The 16,173-nt window shown below is 33.9% G+C and overlaps 1 protein-coding gene across 16 annotated transcripts in view; it reads left to right on the forward strand.

The window, feature by feature from the left end:
- The window catches only part of GPHN (gephyrin), a 725,565-nt gene that overhangs the window by 540,082 nt on the left and 169,310 nt on the right, over positions 1-16,173 (forward strand). For all 16 annotated transcript variants that reach the window (XM_051977840.1, XM_051977841.1, XM_051977844.1 and 13 more), the window contains one exon: positions 10,525-10,567. In XM_051977840.1, the coding sequence (XP_051833800.1) occupies positions 10,525-10,567 (43 nt within the window). The remainder of the gene's footprint in view (positions 1-10,524; positions 10,568-16,173) is intronic.

Genomic DNA, 16,173 nt, shown 5'->3' on the forward strand with positions numbered 1-16,173 from the left:
AGTGAGAAAGTACAAAGGATAGAGCACCAGCCCTGAAGTCAGGAGGACAGGAGTTTAAATCTGGTCTCAGACACTTAACACTTCCTAGTTGTGTGACCCTGGGCAAGTCACTTAACTCCAATTGCCTCAGTAAAGCAAAACAAAACAAAACCAAAAAAATCAAAATACTCCAGATAAACACTCACAGTGAATATTCAAGAGCTCATATCAACAGAATCTGATCATGTGGGCTTACCCCAAGAAAGTCATTAACTCTCTTGAGTTTGTTTTCTCTCTCTGAAGTTTCTCCAGGAAAATTTTATCTGCTCATTTTCTAAGTTTTCTGAAATGTACAATTTTTAAAAAATGTAAAATGAAAGGAGTCCTAGAGTACTCAAGTACTCAAAGTATAATATGCATATTGGGTACAGAATACTCTTTATTTCATATATGATACAAAAGATTCAGACACAGAAAACATATAAATTATTAAATTATTCCCATCAATTCTCCCTTGGATATAAACTGAATGTGGAATTACCATCAAGACAGCCCTTTGGAATTTTTATGAATTCCTCTTTCCCAGAGATTCATATTATATAGAACCATTTTTGCCACAATTCAAGCCAAACTGTGATTGATGTATGTTGACCTAGAAGGTAAACATATTTTAGGAGCTTGTGAGTAAGCAACTCCTTCCCATAGGAACTGTACTTACGGAACTGAGTCACTGGCTTTGTTCTCCCAGAAGGATATTATACAGGAAATTTGTAGGTAATCCTCTTCTTTCTTCAAGGAATATTCTGCTTCAGGAAATCTCCCTTTCTCTCCCCTCCCCCTCTCCCCAGAGGTCCAAACCTTAGAATTCTAAATCTGGAACTGCCCACTATATGCTGCGGAAGACTTTCACCATTAGGATAGATTTCAACATCATGAATGATTTTTTTTTTAAATCAACAAAAAATCCTGGTATGCATATATATATATATATGGTGAAATATAGGAAATATAGGTCATATTTTTAGGACTTGGAAACAATTTATTTCAGTCCCCTCATTTTACAGTTTTGGAAATGAGAGAGATTAAATGACTTGCCCAGAGTCCTATCTATAGTAATCAGCATAGCCAGGATTCAAACCTAGGTCCTCTAAGTCTTCATTCTGCATTTTTCTGTAATGATTATTAAGTTGTGCTCAGTTTCAACTATGTTTGCCAGACAGAGCAATAAATGGTGGTAGCTTTTGTGCAGTATATAGCATTAGAAAGCCCTGACCAGCAAATATTCACTCAACAAATATTTAGTGGCTACAGGGTAAGATAACATCATATTAGACAGAAAACCTAGAAGAAATCAGATATAAGTTGAGCTCTTATGGATCTTATAGGTTATTAAATGAGATAAGACACGAAAATAATCTTGTTCTGGCAATGCTTTGAAGATCTTGGAAAAGATGCTTCAGAATCTTTTGGGGAAGGGAGGTTGTTGTTATAAAGGACTTGCCCTATATTCTCTAGGGTCTTTTTTTGGAAATCTAGAATAATAGCCTTAACCTTGTCAACATTCCTTTAGTAACCTTTGTCAACCAGGGTAGTTGTAACTCCCACTGTCATGCTACAAAATCTCCAAACATTCATGCAATGGCATGGAAAGGATTTCTTTCTAGGACATACACAGAACCTTTGGTTATATTATATGTCTATGTGTACATATGATTATTGTCTTAGAAAATTGTTGTCATCAAGTTAGTATTTATTTTTTCATCTCACTTAGTAATTCAGATAGAGATTTAAAAATGCTTTTCATGGGTTACTACATTTGAATTTCAATAGAATTGTGTAAGATAGAAAGTCTTAACTCCTATTTTGGTGCTTCTAAGATTCAGTGCTTGACAGGATCATTTCTTCCAATAATGCAGCTCCCTACTGTCTGCACCTTAGTAGACCAATTTTTTTGTGTCTCAAAAATTCATCAGGTGGTCAACTCTCTAGTGATGAGTGCAGATATCATTACCCTCATCTTATAGATATGGAAACTAAGCTTAGAAAGATTCAATGAGTCATCCACATTCACATAGCTAGTAATAATAATTGATCAAAAGATCATAGTTATAGAGCTAGAAGGAACTTCAAAGATCATCTAGTCCAGTCCAATCATACTTATATAACAATGTCTCATTCATATAATCAAGCAAGCAACCACCATCCTTACTTAAGTGCTTACTATGTGTCAAGCACTATTTTGCTCATTGGGAGTATAAAGAAAAAGCAAAAATGATTCCTTACCTCAATAAATTAAAGGGAGCAACAACATGAATATGTGTCAGTGCAGACAAGATTCAAAATAGATGAAAGATATACAGAGGAGGTAAAGCACTGGCAGCTGAAGATCTGCAGAATATGGGGTTTAAGCTCAGGCTTGAAAAAAACAGTCCAAAGTGAGGTAGGAGAGCATTCTAAGCATAATGAATAATCAGCACAAAGGCCTAGAGAAAGGAGATAACTGTGTGTAACAAATAACAAAGGGGCCACAATGGCTCAACTGTAGAATAAATAGAGGAGATTTAGCCATGCATAAGAATACTGGAAAGATAAGAAGGAAACAAGTTTTGAAAATATATACAAAGGGAGGCACTGAGCTTTGTTGAGGTAAAAGAACTAATATATACTTTTAAGAAAATTATTTTGCCATCTATATGGATGATGCTTTGAAATGGAAAGAAAACTAAAGAAGGAAGATCCTTTAGTAATCCAGGAAAAAGGTATCTGAGCTAGGATAGTGACTTTGTGATTGTAGAGAAGGGAATGCTTTTGAGAAAAGTTGTCAAAGTAGAAAAACAAGATTTAGCAATGGGTCAGATGTGTGTTGAGTGATATTCAGAAGAGATAGGTTTGGGAGGAAAGAGAATGTGTTCCATTTTGAACATGTTGTGTTTGAGATGCTTATAAGATCTAATTCAAAATGTCCAATAGTCTGTGATATGGTCTCTTGGTAAGACTAGGACTAGATATCCGGATCTAAGAATGTTCAGCATCCAGATAGCTGTGAACTCCTGAGGATTATAATGTGAGTATAATGAAAAAATGTAGAGAAAATATTCTAAGAGAGAGTACTTGGATAAACTGTTATTGATGAAGATTCAGCAAAGGAGGCTAATTCAAAATTATCTGCATAAATCATTACAGAGTTATTTGAACTGACTGATAAAAGATTGCTACTTTAAAAAAATTTTTAATCACATTTAATGACTTTGAATAGGCTATTCTATAGAATTTATAATTTTAATAATCCTTTGCATCTGTATCATGCTTTGTCTCCAGAGAGCTCCAAAAACTTTAAAATATTAATTTATCACCACTGGCAGCATCTTTGTGATTTTCATTCACTTTTTTAAAAAGAGGCATAGAAAAGTTAAGTACATTGCCTTAGGTTATTCTCTACCAGTAAAATGCTAAGCCAGAAATAGAATTGGAGCATATGTGGTGATTACTTCCTTTATATCCTCTCAGCAGGTTGAAACAAAACTGCTGGCTGTCTACATGTAAATATATGTTTTCAATATTGACTGCTGTGCCAAATTACACTTTTTCAGTAGCTAGAATATCTATGCATTTTGGGACTGTTGACCTTATCATAATAGTTTCTCTTGAATGAAATTTGTTGTACATTGAGAGTTGCATTATTTCTTTAAAGGCTTGTTTCATGCCTATCACCATTTGCCACTTAACTCAAAGATAAAGAAAGATCACAAGCATATATCACGTGGACCTGGTAACAGATTTTGTCTCATTTACTTGTCCAGTTTGAAAATGCTTTCCTATTGTTGAGGTCTAGATTTGGAGTACCTAAACGAAATTAGGATTTAGTTAAGGTCTAGTGGCAGGTTTGGGGTACAGGGAGTCAAGCAAAGCTCCCCTGCAACCCCCTTGGATTTGGCGCAAGGATACGGTGGTAAATGGGGTCTAGTAATGTCACGAGTTCCCAATAAAAGCATTTATTGGCCCGAGAGCTAGATTGATAAAAGAGGTTTTATTATTGGGTAAGCAAGGTTAAAGTATAGGCGAAGGTAGAGATAAGGAGGGCACCGGACAGAGGATCCAGTGGACAGAGGGTCCTCACATGGCTAGCATGTTTGGAATCTCTGCAAAGATGGAGTCCCAGCATCTCCTTTTTATAATGGGAGATTTAGCTCGAGAGGCTTTTGGTGTAGCTTCAAAGTTGGCTCTGATCCGGGTGGGGCTGGGACAGGTCAGATCTCCTATTGTAATTCAAAGGGACCAGGATTTGTGAGTTAAAGGATAATTTACATTATTAACTAGGAGAGGGTGGGAATCTAGAAAGGAATCTTTCCCACATCACTATTACTTATTCATCATTTTGGTTGTATGAGAAAGTAAGACTAGCAGACTTATGATACCTGGAATACATATTCTAGCTGATTCCCTTGTAATGATAAAGATTTGAGGATGGGTTTTATTTAGAAAAACTGTTATCTATCACTAGAACAGGCAAGTTATATCAATTAAATGTACTTTAGTTTTAAAATCTTTCCTATTTCTTGCTCCCCCTTTCAAACGACTTAGTTTTCCATTTCCTTTTTCTTTGTTCTCATTTAAAGAATGGCTTTCTCTTCCCTGAGTTTTTTATATCAGATTTGTAAGAATGTACAACAAAATGGAAAAGGATGAGTTCAATAATATCATATAGATATTTTTAGTTTTGTGCATTATGAGATTAGTAATGGGTGTTTTGACTCTCTCCTGGCCTTTCTACAACCATATTTTATTTTTATTGATTAATTCACTTGCTCCTATTTCTGTTTCAAAGCCTGCCCTCACAAAAGAAAATAAAGTTGTTTTTAATAGGCTGTCAGTGTCATCCTACAAAAGGAATTGCTTAGAGCTATAATTGACACTTATATGTTTTCAAATTTACAAAAACCTTTAGTCCATGTTTTATTTGATTCTCACTCCAATCCTATGTGGTAAGTGCTACGGGTATCATTATCCCCATTTTGTAGATGATGAAACTGAGGACCCTAGAAGTAAGTGACCTGCTACTAGCCACACAAGCAGTAAGTATCTGAGAAGGTATTTGAACTCAATCAATTGAAGATCAAGTGCAACAACCTTTCCTCCAAACCAGGTTCTTTTCATCTTCACCAAGTATGACCTGGACTTGCTATGTGACCTTAGGAAAGTTCCTTCCCCTCTCTGGGTCTCAATGTCACCATATTTAATAAAGAAGTTATTATAGGTAACTATCAAAGCGTCTTTGTAAATTACTAAATTCTAAATTCTGTAACCAACATATGAGGCTCATCCCCACCTACCAATGGTACCCCTTCCCTCACCAGAGCTGTTTTAGCCTCCTTTTATCTAATTTCTCTCTAAGTTGTCATGATTATAAATGTTCTTGCTGGGAAAGCATGGCACAAGCTTCTGCATGGCTCTTTGGTATGGCTGATATGTGCAACTGAAAGGAAAATTTTTATTGGCAATCTAGCCACTCCAATTTTTTTTTTACCATAACTGTAATAATTTTCTATGAACTTCTGGATCTTGTACAGGGCCCCTAGATAGGGGAACTCTGTTAAAAATGAGAAAACTAAAATGAACCTGTTGCCTATAGCAGTCAGATATTTCTGAATTCCAGGCAAGCATCTCTCAATGAGCTTGAGCTAGGGCTTGAGCACTGTATCATTTTACTAGGCACAGATATGTTTTCTGGCCATGAAGGAGTATTTTGATAGACCTGCAAATATCACTTATATGGTTTCTCCTCCCAAAAATGCAGACCCATCCATATGTCTTATCTGTGCAACATTTTTTGTCTAAATTCTCCTATTAATTTTCCTCAATGAGCCACCTTCTCAATCTCTTAATATTATGAGGACATCACTGAAATACATGTTCTGTCCACCTGTTGTCTCTCATTTACACTGTGTGACTATGAAATATCCTCTGGTTGATATTATCTTTTATGCTGGTTTTCACCTATAACTCATTGTTGGAAAAATGTGGTAGCCTATCCAACTCATGGCATAACTCTTCTTTGTGGTACAAATGATTTATAATTTTAATTTTTCAGAGATTCCATGATTCTCAGCCATTTAGCAACACTAACAGTAGTTTTTAAAAGGTTGATTCAGATTGAAACTTAGGGTTATTGAAATCACTATGCATTTTCCAGAATGCAACCTTATCTGCTGTCTTCCTTTTCTCAAGTTTTAGGCCTGGATCATTTTCCATCATTATCTAAAATATATATACTCTAATGGGCCAGGTCATAGAGAAAGTAGGAAAAAGAAGATTCACTATACTCAAATTTAAAGAGATGCTATGGGAAATTAGCAATACTAACTGGAAGTAATATCCTCAAATACTTGGCCTAATGTTTGAAATGTAAATAATTAAATCAAATTAAGACTGACTTTAATTGTCCTGCAATTAGATTTCTAGATACAGATAAATTAATCATTCATCTTAAAAACACCTCAAATATGATTGAATTTGTTTGTCTGTGAAAGAGTTTAAAATATTTTTTAAAAACCTTACTGTCGCCTACTATATTTTAGAAGCTCATCGGTAACCATCTTTGACTGATTCAAACACTGAGTCCCTTCATCAGTTTCATTACACACTCTTCTTGCTTATTTGGAAAAGTCAACTGGATACCAGTGTATGTCTTCTTCTTTTTTTTTTTTCAGTGTATGTCTTCTTGATGAAAAGTAGACTTCTTACTTTCTTTTCAGTTTGTGATTTCATGTTGAAATGAGGAGGGAAAGAAGAGCCCTGAATCTTATCATTTAAGCTCTGAATTCTAAAATGATAATTTTTCCATAAGTCTTTGGGTTTTTAGTACTATATCTAGGTTTTCCAAGTCTTCATTTCACAGTTAACACCTAGCTAGAATTTTCTCAGGGAATGGTAATAAAATGATAATAAAAGTATACTATCCAGAACTAGGCTACTTTTCTGCCACACTTTATATGTAGCTGAATATAACAGAGAACACATTTATTTCCAAAAGTCCATAATATGGTGTTTCATCTTCATCTGAGTAGTTTACCTTATTTCATTTCCCCTTTTTCATGCCAAGTATGTCAATAACTTTCCTCAATCAGTAGACCTTATATATGGCCATGAAGCATAGTGTAAATGATGAACTATAAACATGCATAGAAAGTTGTAATGGTTAAGCATTCACAAGTTGAAAAGCAAGTCAAAAGCATGGGTTATTCAATTTTTTAGTATTTTATGCATTTGCTGAGTTCTTCTACATTATAATTCCCCAATAGTAGCATCACCAAAAGTTGCCCTCTGCATTTGGGATCCATAACTTAAGACTACCTGCATCATCTTCATTTTTACCAGTACATTCTGTGTCTTGGGACCTCAGTCTATAAACCTCCAGCCCAAGTCATTTGCATTGCTTGTCTGAGCCACTGCTTTGGTTGGTGCATTTCCTGGTGCAGCTTTCCATCTGCTTGAACATTTTAGTCATATTATACTATCACTTCAAGCAGTGTTTGAAAATTACTTTAGTTTCCTTTTAAGGGAAATGTTGCTACTGCTACTCTGATCAGCTCCAGTGTTAGTCAAATTACATATCCTTTTCTTTATAAAAATATTTCTTTGTGCCTTTATCCTAAACCTTTGGTCCTTTCCCTTTAGAAAGATTAAAAGATGGTTCCATAACTGAATAAATAATGGCATCTTAGATGTTGAGTATGTATAGTAATGGTTGAAAGTAGGAAGTAATTCTCAAAAGCACCCTGTGGTTTTCTGTTCATCTACATTACTCTCACCCATTTCCTACATCTCTTCCCCACATTTTTTCTTTCTATAGTTCTTTTTCTGCAAAACTTTTCTTTGCAATCACCCTTCCCCTTTGCCTGTAGTTACTGGTGCCCTTTCTTGTACTCCTCCCATTCATCTGTCTTTGGCTTCCTAAGTTCCACTGACTTTGCCCTAGTTTCATCCACTAAGCAACAGCACACACCCAGCAACTATTTTTTTAAAATTTCACATTCTACAGTAATATGCAAAATAGGGCTAAGTATACTTCGCATATAGTGCTAAAAATATGTCTATATTCTATATCCCTATACAGTGTCAGGTAGTTCATAAAGGATACCACTGATTCACAAGGACATGGATGATAAATTATGGATGAAACCAGCAAAAACAAATTGAGCACAATTTATCCTAACAGTTGAAATCGCAGCATATAAAATAACTGTCTAAAGGCTTTAAAAGAAAAAGTACATATGTGATTATTTAAAATGTGGCTAAGGTTATAGAGATCACCATAATGAGCCAGCAAACTTTCTAATATTCTGTGGTCACAGTTTATACCAGCTACTTATTTACAAATATTTGCACTAAGCACAAGAGAAACCAAGAAAGTTATTATATTGATCCATGTAAAATCATCACAACAGCAAAATTTCACTATTTGAATTTGCCATGAGAAAAGATCAATCTGTAATAGTGAAAACTTTAAATTTTAGTCTATTTAAAAATAATTTTGTAGTTCATATTAAAAGTAATGTCAGTTCAATTAATTATTTTTGAACCATCTTTTATTTTCCAAGAATTCTTTTAGAAAGGGTAAATTCTGTTTAGAAATTGGCTGTATTTCAGTAACACAGGAAAAAATTTTTAAAGGCTGAGGAAGAAGTTTCTGTGAAGTTTGACTTAGTTGCTTTTTTGATGCTGCTGCAAAAGGCTAAAACTACCCTTAGAACACAGTAGAGCACAGTAATAAGAAATCAGTTGGAAGGAGGGAATCTGAGAATAATAAAACTGACTGGAGCAGCAGTGGAAATTTCATCAGGGTTCTAAGGCAACAAGGCTGAAGTTGCATATAAAATGATTATGCATTATTACAGGCATTCATATCATCTTGCATTCCAAAATGAGGCAAACCTATGAGATTTTAATGTGAGAATGGAAACATTCAAAGTATGTGCTATATTGATAGGGTTTGATCAATAGTACTGTCTTTGCATATGAAGGACAGAAAATTATAAAAACAGAAAAAAGTGAACATAATCTTTATGTACAAACATATATATTTTCACTCTGGGTAAATTTTGTCATAGACATGGATTAATGGTTATCCCAGCTAGAGATAGCATAATTAAAAATGGAATGTACCACATTTTAAGGTTCTTTTATTCCAATGACTGTGATATGTTTCCTATGAAAGCTTATGTTTACTTTTGTAAAAGTTCCAAAGGTTTAGATAGTGGTATTACTTCAGTGATTATCCGTGTTTGTTTGTGGGAACAGATTTACATTTACAGAAATTCTTTGGTCTTTTATTTATTCAGTGCTTAAAATGTTTCCTTTATTTTTAACTTTGAAAGATAATAGCAAGAAGCAATTGTTTATTATTTAGTGTTTATTAGGAAGACACACTGGTCTTTTGATTCTGTCCCACATGATATATTATTCAGTAAACTGGCACAGCAGATAAACCATTCAATTATTATGTGAGGGTGTAGTGGTTGTAAAATAGTAACAAAAGAATATTTTATCCCCAGAAGAATGGATCAATATTATTGTAGAATTACAGCAAGTGTCTTTAGTTAACCATAACCTAACTAGTTGTAATCATAAAATAGCTATAAATAAAAAATAACACAAAATAAAAATATAAAAAAATTCTATATTCTTTTATATTCAAAGATTGAAAAACTACCTACCTGTCTAGAATGCCAGAAAGCTGATTTTTGTGGTCTCTTTCAGCTTAATATGCTTTAGTTCTATAATTATGAAAAAATAGCACATGAAAAGGAAAATTGATGTATCAAACTCAGACTTCTAGATTATGTTCTTGGACTAATATATATTTAGGTTACACCTATAGAACTAAATAATGAAAACTGATGTCTAATAATGACTCTCAGTCACTCAAAGGTCTTGAATCACAAAATATCCAGTTCTGTTTATCAAACTATACTTCAGTACTTAATAAGTTGGTGATTTCATTACTGTGGGGTGTCCTTTCCATCATCATCATAGATTATGTGACAGTCTTCTAATAGGTTGAATAGGTTCTCCCTTGTACATGATCCAGGTAAAAGATCCCAGGCTAAAACTGTCCCTCAAACCTTTCTTCCATTAGATTCTGCTGCTTCTCAAATATCTTAAGCAGCTTTAATATAGGATTGACATTTCATGTGTTTAAAATAATATATCCTTTTATACATTTATAAAAATGGATTCTATTAATAATAAATAATAATAAATAAATCCAGTATCCTCAAGACTGGAACTTAGAAAAGGTAGTCACCACTGGTTTAATCTAAATTTCATATTTTAACTTCATGACTGAGAGGCAGTACTTTCTTAAAAGCATATTGGGGGGAGAGTAAATATGTGCAATATATGTCAGATATATTGAATCCTACTTTTGAGATCTCAAAAATACATAAAGCCTTTGCCTCTGGATCCCAGAAGCTTGCCCATTAACTCTGCACATCTGACTGTCCATATTACTTACTGTGTCTCACTGAGTCTATACTCTCTCTGCAGGTCCAGTCCAGGTGCAGCAGCAAGGAGAATATTCTCAGAGCCAGTGAGTATTGCATCATTTCAGGTGGAGTAATGAATCAAACCTTCTACTAAATATAAAGATTTTTTAAAAAACCTTCAATTACATATAAAGGATAGTTGAGAATAATATATCGGTAATGGACTAGAAAAAGAAAAAGCCATCTCAAACACAGAATTGACAAGGGTTGGTGATTTTGATTCTCAAGTAATATCCTCTAGGAATTTGCATTTTCAAATGAGAATGATATATTCTTTCATGAACTACACATTCATTTTTGTTTTTTGCTAAATCTCTTTTCCTCATGTTAAAGGGGGAGGGTGGGAAAGAGGGAAGAAAAGTAGAGTTGTACTCTGATTTTTTTTCATATGATTAAACTCCTAATCCCAATGCAAGTATGCAATTGTTTTGCACTCAGCAGTCTTAGAGTCTGAATTATGGGGCTAGAGATAGTATATAGCTACCTAGATTCTCCCCCAAAAAAGAACATACCATTATCCTCTCAGTATATGTTATTACAATACATTTCTGATGTTATCATTGTAGTTCCTCCCTTCAATGTGACAAATCATATCTAATGACATCTTCTCATCAACTGCAATTTTTGTCTATCTTCCCATAAAGTATACATAGACAATTTAGCCAATACCAGACATCCTTCTTTATATCTTTTAGCACACTTTAGATACAATTTCAGGAACATCTATCATCCCTTTCATTTGCTTCATGGCTGATGTACTTTCTTGGCTAGTCTCAGAATAAAAAAAGACTTGTGTTCTAGTTTTGCCTTTGGTACATAATAGTTGTGTGACCATGGTCAAATCATAGTGTTCCCATATCCTTTCTAAGACTGAAAATGACAGCTGGATGTTTAATCTACATTGATGAAAGTGGGTTTTATATTGGGAGTTCCTTATACCAAAGAACTCATTTATTTGGGAGTATATATGTATAAACACTTAAATATATTGTGCAAATCCTTATTGGTAACATGCTACAAATGTACTTATGTATCTTTCCATTGGTTTATAAGTCACTCAATACATTGATACTTTAGAAATTTGGGGGTTCTATGATTCATAACTCTATAACATCACTAGAAAACTGTTGACATAAAATAAATTTTTATGTAAAGAAGAAACTTAGTATTGTATAAAGTTCTGCATAATACCTTAAATGCAATCTAACCTGCTTTTCTAACACGCAATTTTATATACATATATATGTATGTATTATGTGTAAAGAATGAATGAATAATTTTAAAAGGCATTTATTAAATACTTGATTGTGCCAGGCACTATTCTAAAAATAAAAATCAAGCAAGACAGTCCCTGACTTCAAGAAGCTTACATTATAATAGAGTAAAACAGCAAGAATAAGAGAGTTAGAATTATGTTGAGTAGATAGAGTATAACTGAGAATATGTGTGGCAGTAGGGTTTAGAACTGGCTAGGAAGTAGAGTGGTGGCTTGACTCTTGGCAACAAAAGGTAAAAGCTCATCCCTCAGAGCCCAGAACCTAGAGTCTGACTTCCAGAGGAAAGAGGAGGACCAGAATGGGCAGAACATGAATGATAATTTAGCAAAGGAAGTTAAGAAGTGGTCAGACAAGAAAGAAAAAAGTCAATTGAGGATTCTTCCTGTTGCCTCATCGTATGCATGTTAGATTTTGTTTTTAAGCAGTAAAGCAAGATTTCATTTGAGTCTCTTTGCTAAACCCATTATATGAACAAGAATATTTTTCATTTAAATTTTTTTTACATTTAAATTTCTTTAAACTTAATTTTTTTTTTAAATGAAGAAGAATGGTATTATAAAATAAAGGGAGAAACTGATGCTCATTGTCATTAAAAGCTTCAGAATTGTCCATAAAAATTGAGAATTGGCCATCAATTTTAGTAATTAAGATATTGGTAAAAATGAGGAGAATACTTTTTGCTTAATTATAGAGTATTAAAAAGTCAGAAGATGGAGAAAAGCAAGTGAAAAGGAAGTGCTAATAGTTTGGTTATGAAAGAAAGGAAAGATAAAAGCCAGTAGTAGTAGAGGATGGTAGTATCAGATGAAAGCTGTTTTTAAATGACAGAGAACTGGGTATGTTTTGGACACAGCAGATGTGGGATCAGTAGATAAAGATTGAATAAGAGAGAAACAGAGTTGGTTGAAAGAATAAGAAATGGAAAAAATGAGAGGGGATAAGATCAAGGGAATAAACAGAGTGTAGCATCCAATTAAATTTATTGTTTCTTAATTATTTTTTAAAAATTTGACTTGTTAGAAAATTATTATCTGAAAGGCTCTCTTTTGACAAGGTGCTACAATCCTCCATAATAGAAGCAACCACAGAGATAACTTTGTTTGACTATTCTAAGCTCATTATTAGGCTTATTGGGATCATCAAAGGTATTTACTGTGGAAGATATCCAGAATCCAAATGGAATCCAAATGGAATTTGGATTCTGATAAATGGTAATATTCTTCAGATTCTCTAATTTATAGATTATGTTGTACCATGTGTACCAAGCTGCATAACACCATGGAGCCTTTTCATTGAGATTTGCAGCCAAACAATCTACCTGAGAAAAACCAAGTGGATGAAGATGGACTAACTCCTGTGGAACCTAACCCCAAAAGAGATATGATCAACTAATCATAGGGTGTGAAGATTACTTACTTCCCACCTTTCTCCACAGAAGGCACTCACAAGGCTTATCTCTAACACCAGCTCATTTCCCCTACCCCAATCCCTCCCTCCTTTGTACAAGCTTATAACTTCCCCCATCTAAGCCAGTTAGCAGCCCTTCTCTCCAGTCACAGAGCCCCAACCCAACTCATCAAATCTCACCTATCTCTTATAATAATCTTCTAACTGATCTTCTTGCATTATGTCTCATTCCCATTCCAGTCAGTCTTCCACATAACCACAAAAGTGGTTTTTCCTAAAGCATAGGTATATCTATATCATACTTGTTCAATAAAGTTCAGTTGATTCCCCATTCATCTTTATCTCATCCATTTTTAATTTCTGTTTTGTTTCAGTTTGATAATATATGTGATTTATAAATAATTAAATTTACATATGTGAATACACATAAATGTTTACTCAGAAGGTTCAATAATCAAAAAAATTTAGATGGGTAGATTATTGGGTTAGTGTGGGTGTCTTTTTCTATACATGCATACATATAGATGTGTATATATGTATATTTGTGTGTGTGTGTTATAGACACAAAGATTCACAAGTGGCAAACCCATCCCAGATGTTTTTTTGGTTTGTTTGTTTTTTGCTGAGGCAGTTGAGGTTAAGTGACTTGCCCAGAGTCACACAGTAGGAAGTATTAAGTGTCTAAGGTCAGATTTGAACTCAGGTCCTCCTGACTTCAGAGCTGGTGCTCTATCCACTGCTCTACCTAGCTGCCCCATCCCAGGGGTTTTTGAGGAACCTATATAGACGCTTGGTGATTATTAGTTTAATGATTTTCTAAATAATTATTGATTTCAATTCTAGATTTCACAAATCATCCCTTTTAATAATACATTCTAAACTTTTGTCAGGAATTGCAGTCAAGCATGATATTTTCATCATTCAAAAAATCACCTATCTTTCTTTTCTTTATCTTAAAGTTTGAAGTAGCATTTGCCTATTCCCAGTCCTACAGCATGTGATCTATTTATCATGATTTTTCAGAGATTGCTAACAGTGGCTCACCAGCAAACTCTTTCTGTGCCCTGGAATATGATTCATCTGGACTCATTGAGAATAGCTAGGTACTGTTTCCTCATCTTCTCACTTTGAGTTAGGGTTCAGGTTATTGACTAGCCTTTTTTGTTTTATCTTTCAAAGGCCAAAGATTATTCTCTCTAGTAGAAAAAAGAAAGGCAAAATAAAAGTTAATTGTTTCTAATTAGCTACCATATTTATTATCATTTCCCTATATACCTTGAATAATTGTCTCTTATTGATCCAATGTGATTTTTTAACTTGATTTCTCATATTCAACCTATCTGTCGATATTAAGGTTAGTTATTCATATAATATTATGTCATCCATCTTTTTATAAGTCTTTTAAAATTCTATATTGCTCTATGATATATCTCTGTATTATTACATTGGTCTCTTTAAATAAATCATCTTTTTCTTTCTCATTAAAATCCCATTCCTTTGGGCAGGATTCACATTTTTTTATCCACAAAATTCTATCCTTTCTCTGTAGTCTTTAAAAAAAAAAAAAAATCCCCTCTCTGAAAAACTGAGGTATAAGTCACGTTGTGCCTAGTTTTTCCTTTCTTTTCTCTTGCTTTTCCTAACAGGAGCTTTTACTGAAGGACATACTTCACTATGTATTATGTGCTTACCTACCAAATTTCTAAATAGGTATAAAGTATTGAAAAGAGCTATGTGACCAACAATAATGCGAAAAAGCCACACAGTTGCAAAAGCAAACAGAAGTATTAGAAACAGCTTATCAGTGCTTGAACCCTTGTTTAGATGCAGAGATTATGCCAAGAACGTGGACAACCAGTCATCAAATGCCTGATGTTGTTGTATCTGTTCTAGTAGACTGTTTATAAGTTTCTTGCCAAGGGGACTAATTCATTAAATATATAAATACTGGCTTCTATAATAACATATCTTGCCCATTGATTCCAGTGTCCCCAAATTTAGAAGACTGTTAAGTTAAATCTGTTTTTGAGAAGAATAGTGACCATGAGATCCAACATTGGTTAAGCTAACAAGTTATCAGATTCTTATGGTCAGTGTAGGGTTGCTGAGTTCTCTCCAAGTGATACTTCAGATTCTTCAAGTGGACCATTAACTGCAAATATATCTTCTTACATGTTATAAAAGATTAATGGAATAATTGCAAAATGAAGGAAATTGATCAAGTAAATTGATGAGTAAAACCAATTGTCAAAGTATAAGACTGAACAAGAAGTGCATCATGCAAGGGCAGCTAGGTGGTACAGTAGATAGAGCATCAGCCCCGAAGTCAGGAAGACCTGAGTTCAAGTCTGGCCTCAGACACTTAACACTTCCTAGCTGTGTGACTCTGGACAAGTCACTTAACCCCAATTGCCTCAGGGAAAAAAAAAAAAAAGATGAAGAAGTACATCATGTGTAGATAAGATATTGTTGAGACACATAAAAAGGAATTTTAATTGGGTGGTCAAAATATTTAGAAGCAATCATTAACTATAAAAAATTTTAACTAGGTACTTAAGTTAATATGTAATTACCCACATATTAATATGTAATTTTTTGAAATGTGATAACTAATATGTATTTTCTGCAGAAATCTCAACCATTGTGGAGAATAAAGAAAATTGTTAAGTGAATGGCATTGAGTTTGAAATGTTTCTAGTTCTGCCACATCCTGAGTTCAGTCTCCCTACTAAAGGAAAAAGCGAAAAGACATTAAAAAACACTTTTCCCCATTTCATGTTGTAAAGGAGAATGCAGTTTTATAAAGGAAACAGAAGCAGTTTTTCAGGGGAAAAGAGAATATGAGACGGAAAAGGCAAGATTTCACTTGCCAAGACGAATAATTTAAAACAGAGGAAAAAGGAATAGAAAGGGTTAGCTATAAATTAAAGCTTAAAAACAGTTTTTAGAATCTTTCTGAAGAACAT

Source organism: Antechinus flavipes, chromosome 2 (genome assembly GCF_016432865.1).
Source record: "Antechinus flavipes isolate AdamAnt ecotype Samford, QLD, Australia chromosome 2, AdamAnt_v2, whole genome shotgun sequence".
Lineage (NCBI taxonomy): Eukaryota > Metazoa > Chordata > Mammalia > Dasyuromorphia > Dasyuridae > Antechinus > Antechinus flavipes.